Source organism: Trichoderma evansii (assembly GCF_050947405.1).
Source record: "Trichoderma evansii strain SZMC 28006 chromosome Unknown GGI43scaffold_4, whole genome shotgun sequence".
NCBI lineage: Eukaryota > Fungi > Ascomycota > Sordariomycetes > Hypocreales > Hypocreaceae > Trichoderma > Trichoderma evansii.
The window spans coordinates 46,866-73,530 of record NW_028145202.1 but is presented as its reverse complement, the minus strand read 5'-3'; the positions used below and the strand labels follow the sequence as shown (position 1 = coordinate 73,530).

Genomic DNA, 26,665 nt, shown 5'->3' with positions numbered 1-26,665 from the left:
AATAATCGCACGGAATATTCGAGGCTTATAGAGACAGCACATGTGAGCAAATGATACCTACAATAAAAAAAAGAAAAAAAATTGTATAAAGAACACTATGACTGCGGAAGTATAATACATCTATCTATTATCGAAAGCATAACGCAGTAAAAAAAAAAACTCGCAGAAAAGGGTTATAGCAAGACGCATGTGATGCCTTGACAAATCTAATAAATGTCGCTCGGGTTCAAAATCTTTTCATCAGTGTAAATCTGTAGGATCGATGAGCTCCTCCACGTATCTCTTACGGCTCTGGGAGCTCGCTCTTTTCGTCGCCATCAGACAACAAGATTCGTTTGAGAATCTTGTCTCTGTGTCCATTCAAGGATGGGTATATTTTACATCCACCACCATCGTCGGGCGCTTTCCTGCTTCAACTCGTTGAACTTGTTGGAAAAGGTCTTTCGCTGCTGTTCCGTGATGTTCTTTCCGACTACATCGAGGACTTTGAGATGTTCTTTCTTAAGATCTTCGAAGCCGGCGTCCAGTTCTTTATGCCAAGGGTATAGCACAAACACTTGGAAGCCGAGCGCGGAGCTGGCGACCATGAAGTTGGTGAGGGAAATGGCGCGTGTGAGTCGCATATTGCTTCGGTGTAGGGGGAGCGGATGGTAGACTGTTGTTGTAGTATATGGAGCAAAAGTGGTAAGTAGTAGTTGTTCTGCTCTAGATGTATGTATGCGGGAGGCCGTATGGGCGAAGTTGGCTCAGATACGCGAGTGCGTGTTTTAATGCTCGCGATCCTTTTTTCTTTCAGGCGTTTCGGGTGAAAACGGATGATTGGTCGGTAAGTGTAAAATATCACCTTCTTTAGATGGTGGAAGAAATATGAGAGATAATAGAGTTGGTGCTGTGATTAGAAGGTATATGGCAGGACAGGAAAGGGGAACGAGGGTACTCAAGAGAATGTAAGAAGGATAAAAAATATTTGAGAAAATTTTGAAGAAGAAGAAAAAGCCGAACAATAACTGTCACTTATTACGTTTTTCTCCAGGGCGGGTGGGACTGAAACTCCTTCTTAATGTACTGCTAGTATTATGGAGTAGGCCGACTACCACACTTTGTTATGTCCCTCCAGACTCGTCTCATTCGTCTGGATCCCCACCTTACAGCAAAATATATATAGTACATATATTTATTCGTCATTTTTTTGCCTCTTCTACTCGTCTTAGTAAGGGTGTTGGACAATCACATGCTCACATTCATCGGGATAGCCCTTGCAATCCGCCATGCGGTAAAGCCCAGTAGCACGGAATACCTCGTACTCCATCGCATCGTGCGTTTTTGCCCGATGCAAACTTCCCTGCTAGGTACTTCCACCCCGGTAATAATAGGGGTTCTTTCGGGTATGCCTTGTGCTCGATTCCCAAATCGGGGTTGTCGCCTCCGATTTGACACCTGCAGTGGGGAAGAAATCAGGCCACTTCGAGAACCATGCCTCTTTCAAAAAGAAGGCGATCCACCGATAATTCAAATTACCCCGGCTTATCGGGCTTTCAGGCTCCATTTCAGCCGACACCGCTGTCAGTTTTCTATTTATTTTACATATTCTACAATGAATTAACATTTTCGTTGTTCTATTGTATTTCGATGAAAAGTGGGGTGATTAGAGGCTAGGGATGATGGCATAAGTGCTATATGAAGTACAAACCAGTCAGAATTTGGAGAGATTTCTATTTTCCAAAGAAGACAATTATTGATGTGAAGAGAAGCTACTGAAGCTTTTTGTGCCGCCGACTTAACGCATCTTAGCCAGCATTTGAATGAATCCGGTGGCCAGTTTTCCACAGGCACGTGGTTGGACAGTGAACCATGTGGGCGCATCCAATGATCAGTTCTGAGGCGCATAGCATTCAATGAAATAGAATTTTGCGTTAAATTCAAGGTATCTGTTTTAACATGGCTGAAGAACAACTCAACAATGATACATCAACTCTATTCTTGCAAAGTGGCTAACTGCCCTGAACAGCTACTTGTTAAACGGCTATCGCGGCGATATAACAAGCCCTATGAAGATCATTTCTAGTAGAACTCAAATACTCGACAGGCAGGTTTTGACTATGATAGCATGAAGCTGCCAGAGTCTTGTCTTGGGTTAGCTCGACTATAACAGTCTTGCCTACTCCATGCAAGAGCCTATTAATAACGATATGTCCTTTTAACATTCATTCTGAACTCGTCTGCTCGTCAAAATTCGAGAGATATTATATTTTCGATTCGGTCTGTTCTAAGCCAGAGGGTTAAAGTAGACTGGCTATACATCTTGATATACTGAGATTTTCGGTCCTATACATTGTAGGATTAACGGCTACGCTAATGGGAAGAATTGTGGAATGATGCCAATCTTTACTCACTTTTATATTGAGGCGAAACAGCTATCCTCTCATCAATAGTGGCGCTCTAGTACGTGTAGGAGCTGGTGAACTGAATTTTCTACTGCTCCACTCACATCGATCGTCTGTGTGATAAGCCGTACAGGCTCATAGTCACTTGGACGCGGGTTCAGAAGCTCAAGATCCTCCATAAGCTGACGCAGGATATTAACATCTGTCAATTTGCTTTTGCTCCCTTCTCGCCGTTCCTTACTAGTGACACGCTTTTCTAAAACATCTCTGTCACATCTAAGAGTGAACCAGTAGATAGGTATAGACGTATTGCGGACTATGGATATATGCTCTTCAAAAGTTCTGGTATCTGCGTCGTTATCGGCAAGACATACCGTCATTAAAATCATTTTGCCCTCTTCGGCAATCTTCCGAACGGCGTCGAAAGCGACTTCACGAATCTTTTGGCGTAGCTCGCAGTGTGCTGCACCCCTGCCAGGGTAAATGGCTTGAGCTGGATCAATGAGCAGGTGGTTATCGACTAGACGGACTGTATCCTCAGGAAAGCAGCCCTTCATTTTGGTTGCTATGGTCAATTTTCCTGTGCCAGGGAAGCCATTTAGAACAACAACTCTGCCACAAACTTGAGGGCCTGGTTCGGCAACTCGATCGGGCTCAACGCGGAGAATTCTGCCGTGTATATCAGCACGCAGTAAACGGTTGAAAGGTGCTTCGTTCTCTTTCTCTTTCTCTAAGAAAAATTACTTACGGCGGCATGTCCTTCATCAATGTCTGCGCCCAAAGCCTTAGGTGATATCGATGCAGGTGGTAGGATGATTATATACATATCAAGGATAAATAGACTTGCCGAGTTCAAATTGTATGTAAATTTAGTTTGCTATTAAAATATTAAATAGGAGAGGGAGAAGAGCTGTTTATTAAACAGTGACTCACTCTCCATTTTTGTGAAACTCTCCAGATACCGCCTTCCGAACTTTACTTGTCCAAAGTGATGTCAATTGCCCCGCCCCCGCTACAGGCCACCCATTCATAAACATTATCGCAGGCATCAGACTTATAACGGGAATAGATAATGCAAATGGACATATAGTAGAAATGATATAGAATTTAAATCTTTTCTAAGCACGTCAAATATTTACAAGAGTGACTTGGGTAACTACCAGAAGCTATATCTTAGTGCGTTTACAGAATCGAGGAATAAAGTACGGGGTACGCAGTTTAAGACGGACAATACACAGCTTGTCAAATCATACGTGAAAACGTGAGAAACAGTTCTCGGAGCTAACCCAGGCGTTTCTCCAACACTGATATTTTGGCTAAGCTTTATAACCTAACCAAACGATACATGTATGCGAGGAGGCTAGTAGAGGAAGGCCAGGCGAGAATTTCTAAAGCGTCTAGATTAAGAACGGAAAAGGCGACGTTCCCGGTTTTGACCTGTTAGTTAAGGGATTAATTGACCTGGCTGTCTAAAGCGTGCCGCAGGCTGCGCTTCCGTAGGCCGACGTTTGCGTTGGGTTGCAAGTAAGCAGTCGTCCTTCGAAGACCCCTTCGGGCTTGGCTCAGCTAACATGCCTCCAGGTTCTCCGGAATCCTGCGCAAGCGACGAAATCTAACCTTACCGACATCGCTTATTTTATCTAGGATTATCGAGCCTACAAAGCTCTTCTCCAATACCAGATGAAGAGTGTTTGCTCCTACTATCGTCAGGTTGTCCCAGAGTAGGATCGAATTAACTGCGCTTACTTTGCCCAAACCAGCTCAACGCCAAGACCTTTTGAAGACGGTCTCGCTCCTCAGGCCTTGGATGTTGGCTTCGGACTTTGACTTTAGTTTGGCTGAGGCTGAGCTCAACCCCGGATGTAGGCCCAGGCCTCTCAAACAGTGGTGAGAAGATGCGGCAATAAACTCTCGAAAGGGAGACCGGAGAGTGAGTTTTACAACTAATTTTAGTCAAACGGCCGAGGGCCGCGACACTGCCGCTGAGAACAATCCCTCTTTCTTAGCTTACCTCTTCGCATTCCAGAAAAGCCCATCAGATAACCGCCACCGTCATCCTCTCGCACCTCTCCCACCAGCACGGCCTCTTATACGTCTCTGCTTTGGCCAGTCCTATCCGCTGATAGCAGCCGTCCTGGTCCGAACTCTCAATGAGCACCATCATCCGGCACCGTGTCGACTCAGGACACATGGTTGTATAATTCGGACAACAGTTTGGATAGTCCCTGTGCATGATCGCCCCGGGTTTGTCGCCGAGGACCAAGCAAAGCACAGCGGTGCGGCTCCGGTTCCAGTCTCCAGACCCGCCATCGCTGATAAACTCGGTGTCGGGAATGGCCGTGCCGTCGTTGTCGAAGAGTTTCAGTGTGGTTTCCTCGCCTGCATCAAGCCACAGCTTGTTTAGGTGTCCGCGGATGACGAGCTCGCCGCCAGTAACTGCCCCGAAGGGATTCTTGTCCGACACTGGCGTGGTCTTGCACGACACGACTTCGGCTCGGGCATAGTCTGTGTTGCCGCTGTCGTACTGAAGCTCACTTTTCATGGTGGCCCAAGACCACGACGGGGCTCCCGACTTTGTGGCGTTGGGATTGGAAAGCCAGTTCTCCCACATGAGGTCATGCACGAGGAAGCGACCCCAGAGCCCGGCGTAGTACTCGGTCTTGAAATGGGTGGCGAAGGCCTGCGCGATGGCCGAGATGGCAGGCAGCCGATCGCTTTCTTCGGTGAGCTGCCTCGTCGTGTACTTGTTCAGGATCAAGTGCCAGGTGGAATAAGTGTCTCCATGGCTGTTGAACGCCTTCCCGGCCTGTGGAGTTTCCGGGGTGGCCAGCTCATCGAGCTCCTTGAGAGGCGTAAACGAGTAGCCGCAGAGCGAGGACCAAAAATCCCAGGGGCCATCTCCCCTGCGGCGCCTTTCGTTGGCGTCTCGGGAGGTAGCGTGGAAGTCGGGCTGGTAGCCGGTCTGGCATTTCCAGACCATGTGCATGTTGGTGAAGATCAGGAGCCGGGGCGTGAGCAGGGCTTCCTGGAGGGTCCAGCCCCGGGTGTTAATGGGCTGCTGGTGCGCGGCGACGCTCGCAAAAGACGGCGAGCTATCGGCAATGAGGACTAAGCCCATAGCCTCCTCCTCCACCCGGAGGGGGTGGTAGAAGGCCCCAATGCTGGGGTCGTGGTAATTAATCTGGAGGAATCCCATGGTAGCGGCCGAGGCACTCGCCGCCGAGATGGTGAACTGTGTCTTCTGGTAGATGCCCATCATCTTGGCCATCTCGGTCTGTTTATCCTCATCGCTGTCCTGGATAATGCAAAACGCATCGATCCAGATGTACCTCAGGCCCATGCTCCGCGTGACCTGAAATGCGTCCTTGATGGTCTGGGGAAGCTGGTCGTACGGAAGTTCCTTTTGATATCGGCCGTATCGTTCGCGAAGCGTCTTGAGGACCTGGTCTCCTCCCCAGCAGTAACTAAGGGCGCAATAGTGACCTTTTTGCCCGTTGGTCTCGCACAAACGCGCAGATTCGGGCTCGCCCAGACGAGACACCTCTATGAGTCTTGTGGGCAGATCGACGGGCAGGTGTGCCGGACATTCGTGGTGGCTGGTGAGGCACTCATCCATCCACCCGCGTGCCTCGGTAAAGCTCTCGGGCGACCCAAGGTCCTGAAGCAGTGCTTGCGAATGGACGACGGAGGCTGCTGGATCGTCTGGGGAGGCTTCAATAAATATGAACTCGCTACAGCCAGGATCCAGGCATAAACTTACCCGGTGTGGCATACATGCTCCATGACAGGTCACCCCCGGTCCACTTAATCCCACTCCTACTCCAGATGTACAGAACGTTGTCGACCCAGTTGTAGCGGATGCTCAGCTCCAGCTCTTCGTCAACCGACGGATACCAAGCCGGGCGCTGCTCGTCCAAGAAGAGCTCCCTCTCATCCTCCGAATCATCTTCGTGACGTTGCTGCTGATACTTGCGATCGCGAGAAGCAACGGCTTTGCAAAACACGCAACCGCAGACAGCGGCACGCTCGAGCTCACGCCGAGTCCGACAATACTCATATCCGCCACGCTCGTACCACATGTGATACCGGATGCTATTGGGGTCAGACTTAGCTTCATCCCGGTAGTCGGTGAAGAGCCGGGTTAATTAGTACTCAAAGTATTAATACATGTGTTCGCAATTTACTTTACTCACTGATGCAGGAAAGGCACCGAAAAGACGCAAAACTAAGGAGTCAATGGCTGTGTTTTGAGAAAGATGGATGGTAAGACGGAGGTTGCCCTGCAGTGCCCACGATCAACCTTTACGAGCCAAGCCATGCGTGTGTGCCGTTCAAGATGGCATTGAGTAGATCGGGACGGGACGGTGCGGCGCGCCCCGCGCGGGGATATAGTGATCCTTCGAGCCGTTTTGGGAAAGCAACGCATTACTGCATGTTTACATCTAATATACGGCACATAAGACTCGTGGACGACAGCTTCGGCTGCAACCATATGAGAAACAAGTGGCAGTTCCTGAGCTACAATATCCAAGACCGGCGTAACTTCTTCTCTCGGCCAAGGCGGAAACAGAATGAATCTCTTCTCGGTAATTGAGGAAGCTCTGAGCTCAACAGCCCAATATTTGATGCGGTTCAGATGACTTGAACTTATTAGTGAATAGGTACCTCATGTCAACCTCCACATGTCAACCTCCAACTTCCCTGGAACCAGCCAAAAATAAGATTAGAAAAGAGGAAATAAGAGGGAAACAATAGAATGTGTGCCCCTCATGCTTTGTGAGAGTCAGGAAAAGATTGATTGCCAAGTCTACCTAGGTAGGGTCAAGGCCCGTAACCTCATTCAGACGTTCTTCTATTTACATCACCAAAGAAAAAGGAAATATGTGTGATTGCCAAATTAGAATTCCCAGCACAGATTTTTTGCGTCTAGATTAGCCAGCTTTCTCTTTCTCTTTAAATACCTGCTGTTTTGTATACCACAAGACAAAAAATGCTGCGAATTTTCTTATCATTACGAGCTCCAAGTGTAGATATAAGCAAATGTTAGATTTAACCAAACACATACGACCATAGGTAGTGGAGAATTCGGGGTCCCGTCTGCTCCCCCATAGACAAGCCACTAACCGGCAGATTAGTAGTCAGGTGGGTGACCACTGGCGAACACCGGCTGTTGTATGTTTTTGCACTTTTTTTTGTCTTGATTCTTTTTGTTATACTATCAATGTTAGCTCAAGTAACATAGTAACTGGTCAGGATTTTGAAGATAGACGACAAACGTAACAGGGATCACGTAAAAGAGAGCGAGGTAAATATTATTCTTATTAGCGTTATAGCCATGCCTTATTTCTTATTCCGAACACAACTTTTGCTCAACTCCGGATATTGTTACATAGCATCAAGGATATAGGGCGATGATATGCATTCTGTGATGCTGCCCAGTCAATTGCCCGTGAGGTCGAGGCAGAAAAGTAGCCCACAATCAGGATAAATAAATCTTACAAGTCGCCGGCAAAGCCTCCATTTGCAGCGAAACGCAGCTGATATTCTCTCAAGTCAGCCCAATGTCTCAGTTCTTCCTCTTCGTCCTCTGCAGTCATTTGAAGTGGGTCCAGTGCTCGTGTGGTCTCTCCAACAGGTCCTGTCTTTTCAAGCTTGACTAATATATCAAGTAGCTGCGACAACGCCTCTTCTGATTTGATGGCAAACGGGCCTTTCCTTTCAGGAGCATCATTCAGCAGCGTGGAAGCGACCTGGCGGATTTTATTGATGAGAGACCCTCCGTTCGGCTCAAGATTTCGCTGTGAGATAGACCCCAGCACAGTCAGGAGGTTTTGGACAATGATTTCTCTCTCAGCAGACATAAATTCCAAAATCTCTTTGTCGTCCGCATCCTGAATAGCTTTTTCCTCTTCGCTCGTACTTTCAACTTCGAGGGTTTGCTGTTGCTCGCTGAGATGAACGTCTCTTAGATTGAAGTACAGCTCCACAAAATACGATCGCGTGGCGAGTTGTGAGACAAAAATATTAGCTTTCTGAATCTCGTATTGAAGCTGTCGACGTCTCATGGGCTGGTTCTTGATGATGTTGCGTACATCGTGCGGTGGCTGCGTGTTTGGCCAGACTGGTGGAACATACTGGAGGCCGGATTCCTCCATGGCAGCCAATGGATTTGATTCGTCTCCAGGGTTGCCTAGCTGGAGTTCCGGTGGCAGGTTATCAATGATACTCTTTGCAGCCAAAAGACCATCTCTTAAGAGAAGTCTTTGATCAGCCCAGGGAAGAGTGCTCATGCCATACGCCAATTCCAAGCTGACGACGCCATTCATGGTAGTGTAAATGTCAATACCAAATCGAAAGCCTGTGAGAAGCGTAACACTGCCTTCCGCTTGATGGATGATTTCATTCGCAAGAACACAAATGTCATCAACATTCTCAGGATATGCGGGGTAGGGGAGACTGGGTGTTGATGGGGCAATGACAATGTCTGTATGAGATGCGCCAAGCTGCGAAAAGGAGCTGAAGGAAGTTAGCATTCAGTTGGTTTCCAGTATGATGAAGAAGACTTACCGAACGCCTAGCAGTAGGCACCAGAAGATGCGCTTGCCAATCTGATCCTTGACGTGGCTGAACGGCATTGGGTCAGGAGCAAAATTGTCACTTCCAAAAGTAGGAAGTTCTCCAGGATGTTTGGGTCTGCTGAAGCCGAGCTCTCTGAGGAGTGTCAGAGTTTCGGCCATGAATTGGCGAGATGCATTCCATTGCAAAGTATAACCAGATGCCAGCCCGAGAAAGTAGCTGGTAGCAGCATCGTCCAAAGTCTTTGGTTGTTTCAAAACCCATCTGCTTCCGCGCGTGAGGAGGGCAATGTCACGACATTTTTCAATCATGACTATGGCCTTGGGGAAAAGATGTGTGCTGTGCTGGGCCTTGAGATGTTCTCTGGCGCTCCGTGGAAATGATGCGGCCAAGGCACCAATCATACTAGCGAGAAGTCCCAGGAACTCGGGTTTCGTTCGATCCTCTCGGTTCGCAAAAGACTGACGGAATGTTGGCTCGTGGGGGAATGGGGCAAGCGGATGAATATATGTAAAGAAATCATCCACGAGAAGCTCCAGTACAGGCATTGGCGCAATCGCCTCTGCATCCAACACGCCATCAGTGGATATGGTCATGAGCGTCTTGGCAGCATTCTGAGGCGAAGGAGATGAGGGGAACCCAGGAGGCGCCACGGCTGTCTCCATGCGAGTCCTCTTGGCCGCTTTGGCAGCTTCGGCATGTTTGTTTGGTGGCCCACGTCTCTTAGTTTCTCGGTTAAAGGTGCAGTCAACACCCAGCTCGCGGCAAGGGCGACAAGGCATGTTAGAGTCGTCGCATTTCACCTTGCGCATGCTGCACATGTCGCAGGCGCGTCGAAGTCGCGTTAGCTTGGGATTGATGGTGGGATCTCTCATGACGCCCCCAGGCCCAGCAACGAGATGCTGCTGCTGGAGCTGGGGCGAGGGCATCCGCAGCTCTGGCGCCGGGGCGATGGGCACCCCGACGGCATGGGACTGAGCAACAGCTTCAGCGGCGGCATTCTGTAAAGGATGGTGGTTCTGGATGGCCTGAGCAGCGTCACTGGCAGCCTGCAGGATTTCCAGCCCGTTGCTGGCGTAGGCGTGGGCAGTTGCGTGCTGTGACGGCGACGGTGGTGGAGATGCCGACATGGCGGTTGGAGCGATGTGCGAGGTCAGTTCTCGCGATGGCTGATTGTCGGCGGATTCCCGGATGTTGTGGGTTGTTGAAGCGAGGTGACGCCGATACCGAGAAGAAGCGAGAAAAAGATTGCGGGAGGATACTTGATACATGTCACGTGATTTTCACTCAACGACGCGTATTATAGGGTAGACTCTTTCATTGTACCAAGCTGCCAGATGCAATCCAGCGTGCTTCGTTATAGAACGATAAAATCCGTCATACTTTCATCTGTTATTCTGAATGCAATCCATCTAATCGACTCAGTGCAATCTTGACCACTGGTTTGGCTGGTATTTGCTGGGCTTGTTCTTCAAGTTATTTACTCATACGCCTGTACGCGTAAGGTTATCTTACACGAGACTTCTACAAGGTACGGAGTACAACAACAGCCAAATGAATTTTATTCAAGTAGCAGCACCAATTCTAGTTAGCCAGATATAAAGCCGTTAATCTGACTTGGCACGTTAAGCCAGCTGGAAATGTCGTTCTAATTTCCCTGAAATGCACTCGTAAGGTTGACGTAGTCGCCTAACAGGCGATTCACTGGCCTCGTTTTAGGAAGCAGGCTGGACAATCATGCTTCACCACTGCTCCAGCGCTCCGCGACAAGCCAAGAAGTTTCCGCTATCCGCAGATCTGTTTCTGCGTGTATCGACAGCCGCAAGATGCTGGCCAATCCTGGCTTTCGCAATCATGACGCGCGACATTTTTTGCTGCTTGGACTGTGGATGGTCAACAAAAGTCACTCGCATCCACATCTTTGCGGGATGGAGTGGGTAACGGTTGGTAGCGCCTTAGAAAAGCATGTGAAAATATTCTATAGATTTTTACAAGGCGCTGAAAGTTCTACGTGGCTTAAACTGCTAAATAATAGTGGTATCATAGCTGCTGCAGCAAGGGGCTTAATCAATGACTAAATTATGAAAGCTATGACAAGCCCGAGAAGTTGGAAGCGCATCTCGTTTGGTGGTTAGACATTGATATTCTGCCCCAGTGGGTAAGGCAGTTACTGCGTCATTAGCAGCGCATTTTTTCCCGCATGGCTGCCAGGGACAAGTAACAGCAGATTCGGCAGTACTACCCACTACTATGGGTACTCATAGTAGCAGCACTGCAAATGGATGACAGGTACGGAGTAATATAGCCTGCATGCATCTAATTCAGAGTTTTCTTGAGGTGGTAGGACAGCTGGGCAAATTGGCACTATGCCGAGCTGGTGCAAAATATCCGCCCGCAACATGTCACGCATGCTACTACTGTCCAGCTCCCAAGAGGCTCAGCTCCTAAACCCGGAAGCTGAAAGGACTCAATTTAAAAATTAATTTTCATATAAGTCACATGCTCGTACACCGCCGCTTATCTCAGGTAGCGTATGAGCACAAGAAGTGCTAAATATATCGCCAGTGCTAGCACGGACAGACTTCTCCTGAACAAGCTCCTTTTCCCATCAACGAAAAAAAGGGGTGGTGTTTACAAGCCTGGGGGAAAGACAATGGCGCTCCCCCGCCCATCTGCTCCATACGGAGTATCTCCGCCGGCGGCCCAGTCACAGCCTCGCTAATACGTGTTCTCTGGGTCTTGTGTAAGTGCAGCTTCACGAGCTGTCATGAGCCTGGCCCGTAATTCAGTCCCCGAGACGCTTGCGTTGGAATTGCTTAGTGCTTCTCCACTGCCCAGGCTGTTGGAGAGATTCGTTTCATTAGCATTTCGTAAGCCAAAGTTACCAGCATTTGTCTTTAGCCCGGAACAGCTTCTCATATCTCTCAGAGCTGAAGGTTAAATCGGTGCGGTACCGGCTCGTGGCTAGACTTCTGTAGGCAAACATAGAGACTGCATCTCCAGGCAAATGCCTAGACTTTATTCGGCCCGAGAGGCGTTTCCGAAAAAGCCCTCTGAGTGAATTTCTGGACGTGATGTGATTAAATAGAGTGGCATCTAGTTGGGTGTGAATGCCTCGTAGTGGTTGTGTGCGGGCTGAGGTGGTGAGAATCTTGACGGCGTTGCACGTGTGCCAATCATAGACTCGGCCCTCTCCTTGCGTGCCACATCCAATGGCACGCTTCCTTGGCTGCGAATAAACCTTGCAAAACTCCGTATTCCGAATGCTTGAATGATACCTACACACGGCAATACGGGCCCCAGTCATTGTTAATAACGCCAGAAATCCGTAGAACAAGCTTCGAGCGAGACACGGCCGACAAGGGACCACGACCCGCTGCTGGAGCTCCCGATAGGGCAACCAAATCACAAGTCGTTGTGAATCGATGGAAAGGAGATAAACGCTTCGTCGCCCCTAGTAGTCGCAAGTAGTATTAGTATCAAGCCACACCTTTTTTTTTTCTCCAGCCAAGTGTCATTCTTTTTCCCTCTTGCTCTTCTTTTCACTCTTCTTCTTGCTCTTCCCCTTTGCGATCCGCGCAGTCATCAGCCTTGGATTTGAACTTATACTCGTCACTGGCATTTTTGCGCTGGCGACGTTTCCTTCACAGAGACACCCCTTAGAGGCCATCTATCGACTTGCAATAAAATAGTACCGCGGCGCTTGACGCTGAGCACCCCGCTATCAAGAAGTCTGAGCTTCCTAGACTTAGCACCAAAGTATCAACAGCGTCTAGTACTAAAGTAAAGATACCTGCTGCCTAACACCCGCTGCCGCCAGTTTGCCAGCTACTGACTTGTACCCCTCCCCCTCCTCCAGACCTCCTCAAGACATCGAGAGCACCGACCGGCTGCGAAACATCAACCCATCCTCGAGCTGTCTGCGCGCGCAACGGCATAATGGCGCGCCGTGAGTCTCTGTCTGAGATTCGCGCCGCCAATCCCGAGCTCTCCCTGACCGGAAACATCATCTCCGCGACATTCAACATCCCGCATGCCGTGACATACCACAAAGGCGGCGCCTGGGTGAGTCTATTCCAGCCGAAGAATCTGCTGCTGCGAGGAGGACGAATGCCAAGATGGATGCTCTGAGGCATGGCCTGATGCTCTGCTGCGCTGAACATGCGATTGCCGGGGCAGAAGAGCACGCGCCCATCTTTCCCGTGTTCTGGCCTAATCTATTCCTCTGGCACCGATTTTGCCTCTGCTTCAAATGCGTGATACTGACCAGCTTTGCTACGCAGGACCTCAAACCCCGCCGCGGCCAGTCCGCCCTCATTGACTCCTTTGCCTATCTTTCCTCCGATGCGACGCCGTGGAATCACACCGTGGTCGCCTGGACTGGCGAGATTGGAAATCCCGACGACGACCCGCTCTCTCCCCCGGATACACCCTCGGCTACGGCCACTGCCGCCACGTCTGTGAATGCGCTGTCGGCCCCCGTACCGATCGATGCTACAACGCGACTGCCTACACCTCCCCCTGTTGACGGGCTTTGGATACCAAAAGCAGACCAGTCTCGGCTGGAGCAGCAATTGTCTCACAGCAAAACTATCCGCACAGTGCCCGTTTGGCTCGCTGATGAGAGCGAGGCCACCGACGATGGCATCATGCTCAAGGACCAAGCCCGATGGCGGCGCTACGCTGAGCATGATCTGTACACACTTTTTCACTATAAACAACACGAGCCTACAGATGGCCGCAAAGAGCGCGCCCAGTGGGCAGATTACTACCGCATGAACCAGAAGTTTGCCAACAAGATCATTGAGATTTATAAGCCTGGCGATGTAGTCATCGTTCACGATTACTACCTTCTGCTGTTGCCTAGCATGCTGCGCCAGCGTGTCCCGAATATGTACATATCTTTCTTCTTGCACTCTCCATTTCCCAGCAGCGAGTTTCTCCGATGCTTGCCTCGCCGGAAAGAGGTGCTCGAGGGCATCCTTGGCTCTAATCTCGTGGGCTTTCAGTCATACAGCTACTCCCGGCATTTCCTCAGCTGCTGTACGCGTATCCTTGGTTTCCCATCCGATACTCTCGGCATCGATGCGTACGGCACCAGGGTACAAGTCGGCGTGTTCCCCATCGGCATCGATGCTGCCAAAGTAGCGACCGCTGCCTGGGCAGATGATGTGAACGAGAAGCATGCGGCGCTCCTGAAGATGTATGAAGGGAAGAAGGTTATTGTTGGACGAGATCGGTTGGACAGCGTCAGGGGCGTAGCCCAAAAACTTCAAGCATTTGAGCGATTCTTGGAAATGTACCCCCACTGGAGAGAAAAGGTGGTTTTGATCCAGGTGACATCGCCCACTAGCGTCGCGGCCGAAAAGGACGATCCGGAGAACAAGGTTGCTAGCCGAGTCAATGAGCTCATCATCAAGATCAACGGTGAGTATGGTAGCCTCGGATTTTCGCCTGTACAACACTACCCTCAGTACCTCAACCAGGCTGAATACTTTGCTTTGCTGCGAGCAGCAGACATTGGCCTCATCACATCAGTACGAGATGGGATGAACACGACGAGTCTCGAGTATATCATTTGTCAAAAGGATAACAACGGCCCTCTTATTCTGTCAGAGTTTAGTGGCACGGCTGGTAGTCTCCGTGATGCAATTCACATCAACCCCTGGGATATCACAGGGGTGGCGGAAAAGATCAACACGGCTCTGACCATGCCTGTTGAGGAGCGCACTAAGATGCAGGCTAGCCTCTACGATCATGTCACGACACAAAATGTCCAGTCGTGGATCAGCAAGTTTGTTCGCAAGGTACATACTGTTCTGGGTGAAACCAACTCGGCCAACTCAACGCCCTTGCTCGACCGAGCCCTCCTGTTATCTCGTTATCGCGCGGCAAAGAAGAGACTGTTCATGTTCGATTACGATGGAACACTCACTCCAATTGTACGCGAACCGAGCGCGGCCGTCCCCTCAGAACGCATCATTCGCTACTTGAAGGTGCTTGCGGCGGATTCTAGAAACGCTGTCTGGATCATCTCGGGCAGAGACCAAGAGTTCCTTCAGCAGCACCTGGGTCACATCTCTCAAATCGGATTCTCTGCCGAGCACGGTAGCTTTATGAGGGATCCTGGTAGCACGGAGTGGATCAACTTGGCAGAGAAGTTCGACATGGGCTGGCAATCAGAAGTCATGGAGGTTTTTCAGAAGTATACAGACAGGGTTCCAGGTTAGTGCCCCCCAAAGCCACCATGGCAAGCTCACTTTTTGCCATCAGCAGAAGCTAACTTTAATCTCTTAGGTTCCTTCATAGAACGAAAGCGTTGCGCCCTGACCTGGCATTACCGGCTTGCCGAGCCTGAGCAGGGGGTACACATGTCACGCGAGTGCCACAAGGAACTGGAAAGCGGGGTGGGCCAGAGATGGGAGGTCGAGGTGATGCCCGGCAAGGCTAACATTGAGGTACGCCCGACTTTTATCAACAAGGGTGAAATCGCCAAACGGCTGGTGGCCACTTACCACAATCCGGGAGCTGCACCGACAAACAAGGACCCGCACCCCGGAAAGATCGAGTTTGCTCTCTGCTCTGGAGATGATTTTACAGATGAGGATATGTTCCGCAGCCTTAACGGGGCATCAGGCACGATTCTGGACGATCAGCACGTCTTTACAGTAACTGTGGGGGCAAGCACCAAGGTGACGCTGGCCAAATGGCATCTCCTGGAGCCCGAAGATGTTATTGAGTGTGTGGGATTGCTAGCTGGAGCTGGTGACCCAGCTTGCCTCGAGCGTGTGGGAGAGGTGAACCTAGCAGCTCTGAGTACCGTGGAGGGACACATTCCCGCAGAAGAGCTATGAGGGACGCGTATAACCTCCCCATTTTCCCCTTGTTTGTTTTTATTGCGAGCTGTGAAGCTGTTTCGACAACCTGTAAAGCTTCATGAGATGTTTTTGAAAGGTATTGGGTATTTTAACGACTACACTTTGGAGATGAGAGAGAGACAACAGTAAGATGTATAGAATGGTTAATAGACGAAGGATGGCGCGTGGCGTATGGAGGCTAGCAATAACCTGGGGTTGGCGAGTTACTGGGTGGTGGAAAAAACGCAGAGCAAAACAGGACGAAAAAGGGGCTGTAGCCATCTTGGCTAACCTGACGTTCAATCAAGATTCTTGTCGGCTGGGAAAGTATAGCGTTTGTTATTCATTTAGCGTTAAAAATAGGACAAAGTATAAAGTTAAGATCTTCCTCGAACGGGTTTGGATTGTTTCCTAGGAGAGATGTTGCGTGGCTGCGAATCGGCATCTCTGAGGAACGATCGTCCAAATTAAGTCGCCGTGGCTTTCCAAGGAGTTGGAACAAGAATTTTGGAGAATTGGAGACTTTGGCCATAGCTGGGCTTGAGGCTTGGGGCGTAGAGCCTCTTGCAACAGTGGCTACCACGAGAGGCGAGTGAGCCACCTCGTCCTTTCCGTCGATCGATGAAAAATGGGCGTCAGCCCCAAAGGCAACTCAGCACGTGCGTGGCGGCCGTAGGAAAATCCGACAGCAAATAAGAAGACAGAACAAAAAACTTTGTGTAGCTGGGGGAATCACATTGGATGGAGAAGAGCGAAGGTGGAGGCGACAAAGACGGGTTGAAACTCTGGCCCTTCTTCGGGGGTTGGCGATGGTTTCCAAATAACTGGAGATGGGCATGCGGGATCTACCATGTCAACTCCCTGGCATCTTATTCGCGCTGGGTCGTGTGATGGAGGGGAGAGAATCTGGAGAAAGAAGAATAAGAAAAGAGACCGCTGAACTCTGTTCCGAAGAGGCCGATGAGTGGGTGGTGGTGATGGCCAGAGGCTCGATCTGGTGTTGTTATCCGGTTAGTCATGAATTGTCACGCAGGGATTGGACGATGATTACCCATTGCGCGGGACAGAGAAAGAAAAATATGCAGAAAATATGCCCGCTGAATCAGCTCTACGCGGAAAACCCGTGGATCACTGAGATTTTCAGTGAGAATTCCTCCATCAAGGGGTCATGGGGACCGCAGCGGGCTCCGACAAGCCGCGTATTCAGAGTTGTACACGGTAAAGGACCGAAAAGGAGGATACCTGCTGACTCGAATTTTTTTCTTCTCTTGCATCAATTTTTCTTCTTCTTACTCCAGGTCATTCGCCGAGCTTCTCTCGATTATGAGCTTGGGGTTTGTCAGTCGATTCTCAGCAATTAGGCAATCAAACAAATATGCCCCTTTGGGTTGCTTCCTAATATCCACGCCCAGCTTCAGTGCGGCTCTGTAGCTACTGCATTCTTGCTTGCTTCCCTGTCAATGTGTCAATTAAGCCCTTGCTGGGCAAGCGGAAAACTGCCGCAGCTAGCCCGATGTCAACAACGTCATAAGCTGGGAAGTGCCGAAAAAAATCGCCGCCGGTCTGCCACTATAGCTCGTATGCCTTGCGGTGGTGTATTTTTTCACCCTGACCTGTTGCTGGCGCTCGGAATTTTCGGTACCGGTACGCACTTAGCGGCCCCACTCCACTGCCGACACGGTGCGGCCTACGTCATGAGACAAGGAAAGAGGCGTCAGTATGCAGAATTGGAGGAATTGGAGAGGCAATTGAACGACGGCGACTATCTTAGCCTCTTCGTTTTATTATTACCTCTGTTCTATTTTGATGGTTGTAATGCCCATGAATTCGATTTGCATCGGCATCAATGCGGTTTTATTTGGGGATGCGCGTAATGCACCTCCAATTGGGTAGTGCCGTGAAGCATCATCATGTTTCTGATAAGGGGGATCTACAATGCGGCGCTTGCTGATTCATACGCATGTTTCGTAAAGAAGAAAAGAAGAAAAAAATAAAAAAACTGGACCCCGAAAATGCCGAGACGAGTCCCAAACGAGCAGCAATTCAGCCCGGCATGAGAAAGAAGCTTTACCCAGTGGAGCACCTCATGCCAGTGGGGCTCGGTCAGTTGCGACAGTTCTCGCTGTGATTCGCCTCATCCTCTTCATATTCCTCACCCTCGGGGCGTCCGCCGGCCAATCGAATCACGGGACCGAGTGCCCAAATCTCGTTTTGCGTCTTCTATCGTTATTCTCTGGCTCTCCACAGTGTATGGAGAAGGCAATGGAGAAAGTCTGGAGAGTAGGACCGATTTGTGCCATGGAGAATCTCGGTATGGTGGGCGGTTTGTCACCCAATTCGGGCCTCAGCTTTTGTCAATCACACCTGACCTGCGTCCGCTGCCTGTATCCCCAGGGTTTTAGGCGCAAAGCTGGGGGCTTCCCCAAGCCCTGAACCCGTGGGGTGGGCAGACTTTTTTTTCTCTCTCTTGTCCGGGACTAGAGCCTGCTTTGGAGATGCTTGCAAGGCCACCCACCAAACCGCCGGGCTTGGGCCGGGGTCCCACGATTCCTTGAGATCGTGACCATATGGCGTGGGTGCTTGTGTTTGATTAGGTCATAGCAACGAAACGGTCTTCAGTGGCGGCCCTTGGCCGTTGTTGGAGAACATATATACCCCAATGGCTCCCCCCCGATGATCTGGCTTGAAATAGGACATTGGAGTAAATAAACAATACCATCACTACTACCTCATAGCTACTAAGGAACTAAGAGATAGCTCTTCATCTCCAGCTCTTCTTCATAGTAGACTACAACTACACCACAACTTCACCACAACCTCAAGCAAAGAACAAAACCACCACTACCTGCCATTCGAGGGCATTGATATAACCAACAACCTTCATAATGGGTCGCAGAAAGGGTGGTTTTATGACCATCTACTTCGATCAACATGATCCTTCGTCAGAGAAGCACAACCCCGACTTCGGTCGACCTTCAGTCTCTGGCCTGGACTATTCTCCTTTACCTCGTGTAACTGGACGATCATGGGCTATGGGATGTCTTGTATCTTTCGGTGGTCTTATTTTTGGCTATGATACTGGTCAGATTTCCGGCTTCCTTGAGATGCCCGACTTTCTCGACCGCTTTGGTCTTACTCACTCAGACGGCACAAAGTACTTTAGCAATGTGCGTGCTGGTCTCATTGTCGCTTTGTTGTCTATTGGCACATTGTTTGGTGCTCTGGTTGCTGCCCCCATCGCCGATAGAATCGGTCGTAAGCCTTCAATTTCTCTGGCTAGTTTTGTCGTAGGTGCTGGATTCATTATCCAGATTGCCTCTATTACCGCCTGGTACCAGCTCATGATTGGTCGATTTATTTCCGGATTGGGAGTTGGCGCGCTTAGTTTGCTTGTACCCATGTACCAGGCTGAGACAGCGCCTGCTTGGATCCGTGGTGCCATGGTTTGCGCTTATCAGCTCTTCATCACCATGGGTATCTGGCTGGCCGCTTGCTTCAACTATGGCACTGTCAAGCATCAGGCTAATAACTCTGGTAGCTGGCGTATTGTCATTGGTTTGGGTTGGATCTGGGTCATTGGCCTCGGTGTTGGTATCTTGGCCTTCCCGGAAACTCCTCGATTCGATTTCCGACATGGGAAGGAGGAGCGAGCCAAACAGACAATCTGCCGAGTATATGGTGCCACAGAAAACCACTGGGCTGTTCACACTCAGATCGTCGAAATTGAGCGTAAGCTGCGTGGTGAAGACCAGATCAAGAATGGCCCCGTCAAGGAGTTCATTACCATGTTCAAGGCTCCCCGCATGGCCTATCGCATTGCTCTTGGTATGACCCTTCAGATGTTCCAACAGCTCACTGGCGCCAACTACTTCTTCTACTACGGTACCACCATCTTCAAGTCGGTGCAGATCAACTCTTTTGTTACCCAGATCATTCTCAACAGTATCAACTTTGGCGTCACCTTCATCGGTCTGTACATGGTTGAGCACTTTGGTCGTCGCAAGTCCCTTATTGCCGGTTCCATCTGGATGTTTATCTGCTTCATGATCTTTGCCTCAGTCGGCCATTTCATGCTTAACCTCCAAGACCCTACTCTCACCCCTACGCCAGGTATCGTTCTGATCGTCTTTGCCTGTCTCTTCATTCTTGGCTTTGCTACCACCTGGGGTCCCATGATCTGGACTATTCAAGCCGAAATCTTCCCTTCGCGCTATCGTGCAAAGGGTATGGCTCTTTCCACTGCCAGCAACTGGATCTGGAACTTCTGTATTGGTTTCTTCACCCCATTCATCACCGGCGCCATTGATTTCAGGTATGTTCACACTTCGCATTTATTGGTAATTGTATCTTTTTCTAACTTGATAATTATAGATATGGTTATGTCTTTGCTGGCTGTAACTTTATGGGAGCTCTCATCATCTACTTCTTCGTCATTGAAGGCCAGGGCCGCACTCTCGAAGAGATCGATACCATGTATCTCGAGCACGTCAAGCCATGGAAGAGCACGAAATGGGTCGCGCCTCCACCGGAACATATGGCGAACATACGATACAAGGCTGGTGTTGATCTTGATGCGATTGCGGATCATGACAGCGATACTCCCTTGGGCGATGCGGCCAACCATAACAAGGACTTGGCTCCCGATGTGCCAGCTCACGAAGAGCATGTCTAAAGAAAAGCATGGATTCACCAGCTTACGAAGAACATTTCAAAAAGCATGGATTCATTTGTAAATAATGTGGTTACGAACATTTGTTGAGCATTGATGACGGAAGTGGATATACCAAGGTTGATTGTAAGATGATGGCAGGAGCATGATAACGTGCGAAGCTAGTGTGGCTTTTCTTTTTTTCATTTTATTTTAATGAGCATGATATCAATTGCATTTACAAAAAAATATTATTTAATATGATTCTCATATGTGCGCAGTGAATAGAGGTGGGTGGGGGAGAGAGGGGGAGGGGGAGGGGAGGCAAATGACAGTAACGTGGACTAAACTAAACTTATGCCCGCATTTGCATAGCCATATATCATTGAATTGAGAGCAAATGCCAGTTAAGTAAATCAAGAATTTAAATTGATGGCTATTCTGATAGATTTCGGTTATGTCTAACTGCACATATAAAGCAAAGTGTGCAAAAGTGCCTTTGAATCCGTGGGTCGGAACTGCACTTTTTAAGTCGCGTTTCTATTATAATTTCAATCTTTTACTCCGACATCACAGCGCAATTGATTCCAAAAAACTTCAGATGTCTATTTTATTTCCATTCAACTTCTTTAAGGCGACTTTAAGCGTGACGCAACACACCTAGATAGCATCCCATGCGTTGAAGTTATAACCAAATATACCAAAACATTCGCCATGCTTCTTCTCGCATTTTGTAACCAACCAACCAACTGGTAGCGGTTGCATTTCGGATCACTGACCGACCGACCATTTTTCTCCCCGGTTATACTGCCAGACGACTTCAGTGCTGTTGAGCATGACTAGTTAGCAATGCTGGTGTCCTTGCCTTAATTGTATGTTACCCCTAAGCAAATAGCGTTCTACCTAAGAAATGGCCATCGTTATATTGAGTCGCTGGGTAGAAACGTATTTACTTGCTCTCATATCCATCGTTGGTATCGGTAATCCTTCGTCAAGACTCCAAATGTCTATTCACTGAACTGGTTAGATCGAAGAGACGCAAGAGTCCGTAAATTACACGGATGGTGCTGTACGTTAAACTTCCATGTTCTATATCCATAGGCCTGGTACTGTATATTGGTAAAAACTGGACCGTCTAGCAACGTCAGCAAACAAGTAGAAATGTCATAAACAATGGAAAGAGTTAAAATGGTAGAATTATTAGAAGTATTGGAAGTAGTAGAGATAGTATAGGCAATAGAGGCAATAGAGGCAATAGAGGCAATAGAGGCAATAGAGGCAGTAGAGGCAGTAGAGGCAGTAGAGGCAGTAGAGATTGATGCGATGTATCTCAAGCACGTCTTTCTTTCTCTTTGCCTTACTCTTCTCCTTTTTTCTTCCCTCTTGGTGTCCGTGCTGGTTATCCTGATTGTCGAAGGACTGATAATGGTCTATCTCAGCCTTATACCAAAAAGTGCTGGGGGCGTATAAACTGGCGATTGCCAAGTCTGCCGCAAAAGGAATGTTAACCTTTTTTCCCAGACTCAGGCCTTTGAGCAGAGGAAAAAAAAACGTCAAGTTACCCTCTGAGATATGCAGCGACTGCTACAGCATTCGCTGCTCTTGCCTCCAGAGGGATACGCCAATGGACGCTCAGCCAAAAACTATCTCAATGTATGGGAATTCCGCCTGTTGAGACACACCGTCAAATCCTCAAACAATGGGGTCAGGGAGAGGCCATACAATTCTCATTGAGAACATTGAAGATCTGTGTGGCGCTGTATGCATTGTGACTATTGTCACCAAGTCGGAGCCAACAGCTTGATCGAGGGTGAAACTTCCGCGCCAAATCCGCCTACCGATCCAATTGGCAGCCATAGGTTCAACGAAGCAAGATGTATTGACTGTGGGAGATGCATATCGTAGCATGGTTGAGAAAAGTTCGAGGACGGATGTCGTCGTGGCAGATGTGTTGGACAGAATTGCGGGAGCTGCAACATAGATCTCGCTCTCGATTTTCACGCCCCCATTCATGCAGCACCCAGTGTTTTCAAGAAGTGTTTGGGCGCATGTTTTACAGAGTGCATTGTTCTCTCCCTCTCCCTCTCATTCAAAAAAAGTATTAAGTGATAGTAAACATTTGACTCAAGCTTCATGCTTCAAACTCCCAAAAATTAAACGCAGAAAAGGCACTGGATGAATCGGCAATATATTATCGTGTTTTCAGTACCACAGCCAAGTCCGACTTGTAAAACTTCACAGCAACCTAAATTTGAATAAAGCATCTCTCCAAGATTAGAAAATAAATGTTTGATAGAATTCAATGTTGTAGGCGCCTTGGCTTGGAGCCTTGATAGACTAGGTAACCGTAAGCGCGAAGGCCCTGTATAGCTGTTTTCGTTTCTCAAGCGACCGCTTCCCAAAATCTTAAGCATTTCGGAGCTCAGTTAAGTTGCACAGATCGGAAGGCTTGATTGACTTGACCTGTAGAAATATTATTAGCCTTCAATGCAGCTTAGTGGTGGAGAGATTGGAAGCATTACTTTCATTTCCATCATCAAGCTCCTCCACAATGGATGCCGATCTCTCCACCCCACACTCCTGTTCTTCCCTGAGTCTTTCAGGCATGTTAGACAAGGGTGCTCACGTAATGTCGCTAAACACAGCGATCGCAACAGACAAGAGATTGTAACAAGAGTGAGAGTAACAAATAATGAAATTTCCCGCTAAATAATATTCCCAGAAAATCAGGATGCCACATCCAATTTCATATAATAAACCATAATAAAGAAAGTGAAATTCTGAAATAATGCTGACTGAAACAGCTTCCCTTCACGGATTTTGTAATAAATCCTTCCTGTGTTTTTTCCAGCACCCTTTAAATACCCAAAACCTTCTGATCGCATATACTCTTCTCATGAGACCCGTAAAATCTCAATCATCTTTCTCAATTACCTTAAATGAGATAAAGTATTTCCTTGGAATACTTGCTGCCTATTCAAATTAATTTCACTGTGGGTACACCATACCGCCCTGGGGCTGGTATCCCTGGGATGAGCCTCTCAAGAGAGAGTCGCGCTGTTCTGATTCCTTCTCATTCTGCATCAAGACGCAGCAAGTGCACCAGCAAGATTTGCAGAAGTCTCCAAAGCAGCCACCCTCAAGGTTGTGTTTTTCGCGCAAGTCGCCTCGTTGCATTGTAGCGGGGATGCACTGGAGTCCACAGTGTGTAAGGATCGCGAACAGGATACACTGGATACAGGTGTTAGCTAATTTGCTATTCATTGTTTTATTGTTTCTGTATTCTGATGGAATACGTAATGATAGGGACTTACAGATCCATTGCAGCATGAGTAATCATCCAGGTTGCCATGGCTCTGGATACAATTAGCCACCTGTCTCATACCACCACAAACCAGGAGTCCATTCAACCAACCATTCTGTGATTCGTCTTTCCGTACGTAATGCAGGGACAAAAAGTCGTCTTAAGACAAAGGCCAGCAGGAGAGCAGCAATCGAAGAGGCCATTGGCCCATTCCTTGTTGTTATCGCCCTCTTTAGTCATGTTGGTAATTAAGGCTGTAAATAGTATAAGAAAAGAAAGTCAAAGAGTGAATCAGTTAAGGAAAGAGTAATGAAAGAAAGGTCGCGAATGTTGGAGGAAAAAATGGTTGTATGGGGGAAGACATGGTATCTGCCAGGCATTATATATGACGATCAACCAGGGCGATTGAAACGTCCCCTGTTCTCAGCTTTCTTCTCCATAAGGAAACTAAATTGGCTGTGCCTAACTAGAACCTTGATTAGGTACTAAAAATTTACGAAGAGCCTTGAGCTTGGGCTAGCAGGGCTGAGTAGTAGTAGTCATTTCATTACTACCCAATCTAGTGGGACCACGATACTACGCCAAAGAAGATTAACCGTCACAACCACTGGTAGAGAGACACAACTCTTGAGTTATTCTTATGCAACTCTGTATTAATTTTTTTTTTTTCACAATGATTTGTCGAAGTTTATATGAAACTATACTAATCGCAACTCTTTGCCCATCGATAGAAGTCTGGTTGTTATTCACGCTTCTGAAGATGGTTGCCTGATTACTTAACAATCAGCGCTAAAATCTCATACTAACCCCTGTCTCTCAAGCTACGTGAAAAAGTAAATCAGCCCAGCCCAAACATTGATATCTAGTGATTTATTTTTAGCATGCCATGTTAGCCATAGTGTGCATAGCCATATTGTGCATACCGTAGGATTCTTACAACAGGCCATCCAAACGCTAATACAACCGTTTCAATTTCGAATATTTAACCCCACAATGGAATAGACTGAAACAGATGCTAAACTTGATGAAGAGCAAAGAAATCTCCCCGATGAATAGTATTAAACTCTTAGGACGCTGTGTTAAGATCAGCCAGTAGTTGGTAATGGGCACATAAGAAGCGAAGTAGTAACCGCATAAACGCAAGATTAGTAACCCGTTTACTATTTAGATGCCACTATGGCCCTACTTCCTATCATATTAGAAGAGCCAATATCTCATGTACATATGTCTAGTCTGATCGCTATGCACTAGGACTGTCATTTCCCTGCCCTGCAATTTCCCAATAGAGTAGCGCCCGATTCACATAGCCCCAGTGCCGGGCGAGATCCGCATGGTTAGCAGATGTTTCGGCTTCTTTCAGCCGAAATCTTTGCTGGATTTATGGTAGCAATAGCAATGATACTATTCCTATACGCGGAATGTAGAATTGATGCCCACTATTATTACTTTCAATGGTCATGCCACATGCACTATCCGAGTGATAAAAATCCTGGGGTCAGCTAGGCCTGTTTAAGGATTTGAGTCATATTTTATGCACTTCGTCTTATAAAAATAATTTGCAAGTATAGTTCTTTGCAATTATCTAAAAGCGGCTTATATAGATTTTAAACGCTTTTACTTAGCAGTTGTAGCTCCAAGTAATAATTTCTTACAGCACCATAATCAATATCCTAAGAATTAGGCGGGTGACGATATATGTCATTGTCTGATCGAAGATATTAAATCTTTCCGTAGGATAAAAGACTGATTTAACATCTCATGCAAAGGTTAAAAATATATTCTTATACTAAGACTGTTCAAGAAAATGTTGTTGATACTAGGTGGACCAACTATAAAGGGGTAGATAGAAATGGCCTAACATTCCCTGGAGAGGGTGACGGTCTTCATTAGCATACATACACTTATATCCAACTACATGTATCCCAAGAATCAGGCTCTGTCTAATGACCTGCTATAAATGAAGCCAGCAAGTGGCCTCAAGACTATAATGCATGTTGCGATTCATTTCATGTGTCGTATAACACTCACAGCTTAACCTGCATCTCGCAATCTTGCATTAAAATACACGCCTTATGGTACTCAGCTCACACTCCTCTGATTCCCAGTAGACCTTCAATAGCACCAGAGGTTCCATTTGGCTACACAGGAGATCAATACGGGACAGACATGGATTCAGATCATGTCAGCATGAGCCTCCCGATGCTCCAAGCATTTAATGCATATAATCAGAAGAGTCCAATTACGCATAAATTTACCAGGTGCACCGATACATGTACTGGCGTCGTGCAGGCGGGTGGATTTATGGCCAATTACTCGACTACCAAATCTACAATAAACCCTTACTCGATCGTACCAACAGTCACCTACGACAACAAGATACTATCGCCATTCAATGTATCGTGGGATGTGCCTTTTGCCTCGCAGAGTAATATGCCAAGTATAACTTTGATGGTGTTTTATAGCCATAACAATACAGGTAACTATAGTAACACAACATTGACCATCGGATCCTGCCAGTTGCGTTCTGCAACTCTTGAGTATCCATCCAAATACAAGGCAACAATCTCACATTTGCAGAAGCACTTAACAATCTTATGGAAATATCTATACAGCCACCCGGACTTAGTTGCGGCTTGAGGGCCGATAGTGATAGGCTACCTGCAGGCTGGACTGCAGCTGGCTTTGGTCTCGCAGCGCGGGCACTATTCGACTCTAAGGCGCAATACACCTTCAATTCAGGACCCGATGCACAGATACACCTGTTCCTGCCCGATATCATCTCCAACTAGTTTGTGGATCTCTCATCTGCAAGTCTTCAGGGATGTGCAACTTGGACAGGTCCCATGCCATATATGTTCTCGGCAATGAACAAATTAGCTTTCAGAGTATCTATAGG

The 26,665-nt window shown here is 48.0% G+C and overlaps 7 protein-coding genes across 7 annotated transcripts; 2 read left to right on the top strand and 5 right to left on the bottom strand.

Annotated features, from left to right (window-relative positions):
• Window positions 1-240: 240 nt before the first annotated feature.
• Window positions 241-623, bottom strand: GGI43DRAFT_380911 (uncharacterized protein; the record flags this gene model as incomplete). The annotated part of the gene is made up of 2 exons (XM_083203045.1): window positions 241-304; window positions 382-623. The coding sequence occupies 2 exons, from the start codon at window positions 621-623 to the stop codon at window positions 241-243; spliced, it is 306 nt and encodes a 101-aa protein (XP_083063029.1).
• A 1,383-nt stretch (window positions 624-2,006) lies between these two features.
• GGI43DRAFT_397314 (uncharacterized protein) lies at window positions 2,007-3,349 on the bottom strand. Its single transcript, XM_083205091.1, has 3 exons — window positions 3,133-3,349; window positions 2,394-3,053; window positions 2,007-2,325 (listed from the first exon to the last, which is right to left on the bottom strand). The coding sequence occupies exons 1-2, from the start codon at window positions 3,147-3,149 to the stop codon at window positions 2,426-2,428; spliced, it is 645 nt and encodes a 214-aa protein (XP_083063028.1). The 5' UTR covers window positions 3,150-3,349; the 3' UTR covers window positions 2,007-2,325; window positions 2,394-2,425.
• Window positions 3,350-4,419: 1,070 nt separating this feature from the next.
• On the bottom strand, window positions 4,420-6,876 carry GGI43DRAFT_421070 (heterokaryon incompatibility domain-containing protein; the record flags this gene model as incomplete). Its single annotated transcript, XM_083207895.1, has 3 exons — window positions 4,420-6,095; window positions 6,145-6,495; window positions 6,825-6,876. The coding sequence occupies 3 exons, from the start codon at window positions 6,874-6,876 to the stop codon at window positions 4,420-4,422; spliced, it is 2,079 nt and encodes a 692-aa protein (XP_083063027.1).
• A 1,003-nt stretch (window positions 6,877-7,879) lies between these two features.
• GGI43DRAFT_421069 (uncharacterized protein) lies at window positions 7,880-10,090 on the bottom strand (the record flags this gene model as incomplete). Its single annotated transcript, XM_083207894.1, has 2 exons — window positions 7,880-8,900; window positions 8,952-10,090. The coding sequence occupies 2 exons, from the start codon at window positions 10,088-10,090 to the stop codon at window positions 7,880-7,882; spliced, it is 2,160 nt and encodes a 719-aa protein (XP_083063026.1).
• A 2,913-nt stretch (window positions 10,091-13,003) lies between these two features.
• On the top strand, window positions 13,004-15,262 carry GGI43DRAFT_397290 (trehalose-phosphatase TPS2). Its single transcript, XM_083205090.1, has one exon. It carries the CDS (start codon window positions 13,079-13,081, stop codon window positions 15,188-15,190), a length of 2,112 nt encoding a protein of 703 aa, XP_083063025.1. The 5' UTR covers window positions 13,004-13,078; the 3' UTR covers window positions 15,191-15,262.
• Window positions 15,263-18,702: 3,440 nt separating this feature from the next.
• On the top strand, window positions 18,703-20,489 carry GGI43DRAFT_421067 (and other transporter-domain-containing protein; the record flags this gene model as incomplete). Its single annotated transcript, XM_083207893.1, has 2 exons — window positions 18,703-20,129; window positions 20,189-20,489. 2 exons carry the CDS (start codon window positions 18,703-18,705, stop codon window positions 20,487-20,489), a joined length of 1,728 nt encoding a protein of 575 aa, XP_083063024.1.
• Window positions 20,490-23,195: 2,706 nt separating this feature from the next.
• Window positions 23,196-24,242, bottom strand: GGI43DRAFT_280753 (PLAC8 family protein). The gene is made up of 3 exons (XM_083201226.1): window positions 23,881-24,242; window positions 23,780-23,821; window positions 23,196-23,696 (listed from the first exon to the last, which is right to left on the bottom strand). The coding sequence occupies exons 1-3, from the start codon at window positions 24,007-24,009 to the stop codon at window positions 23,454-23,456; spliced, it is 414 nt and encodes a 137-aa protein (XP_083063023.1). The 5' UTR covers window positions 24,010-24,242; the 3' UTR covers window positions 23,196-23,453.
• Between the last annotated feature and the right edge of the window lie 2,423 nt (window positions 24,243-26,665).

Bases quoted from the DNA above. Each gene is read 5' to 3' on its own strand.
- GGI43DRAFT_280753 (XM_083201226.1), bottom strand. From the start codon at position 24,009: ATGACTAAAGAGGGCGATAACAACAAGGAATGGGCCAATGGCCTCTTC. The intron at 23,822-23,880 runs GTTGGTTGAATG...AATTGTATCCAG, and splicing joins GAAAGACGAATCACAGAATG to AGCCATGGCAACCTGGATGA. The intron at 23,697-23,779 runs GTAAGTCCCTAT...ACCTGTATCCAG, and splicing joins ACTCATGCTGCAATGGATCT to TGTATCCTGTTCGCGATCCT.
- GGI43DRAFT_397290 (XM_083205090.1), top strand. From the start codon at position 13,079: ATGGATGCTCTGAGGCATGGCCTGATGCTCTGCTGCGCTGAACATGCG.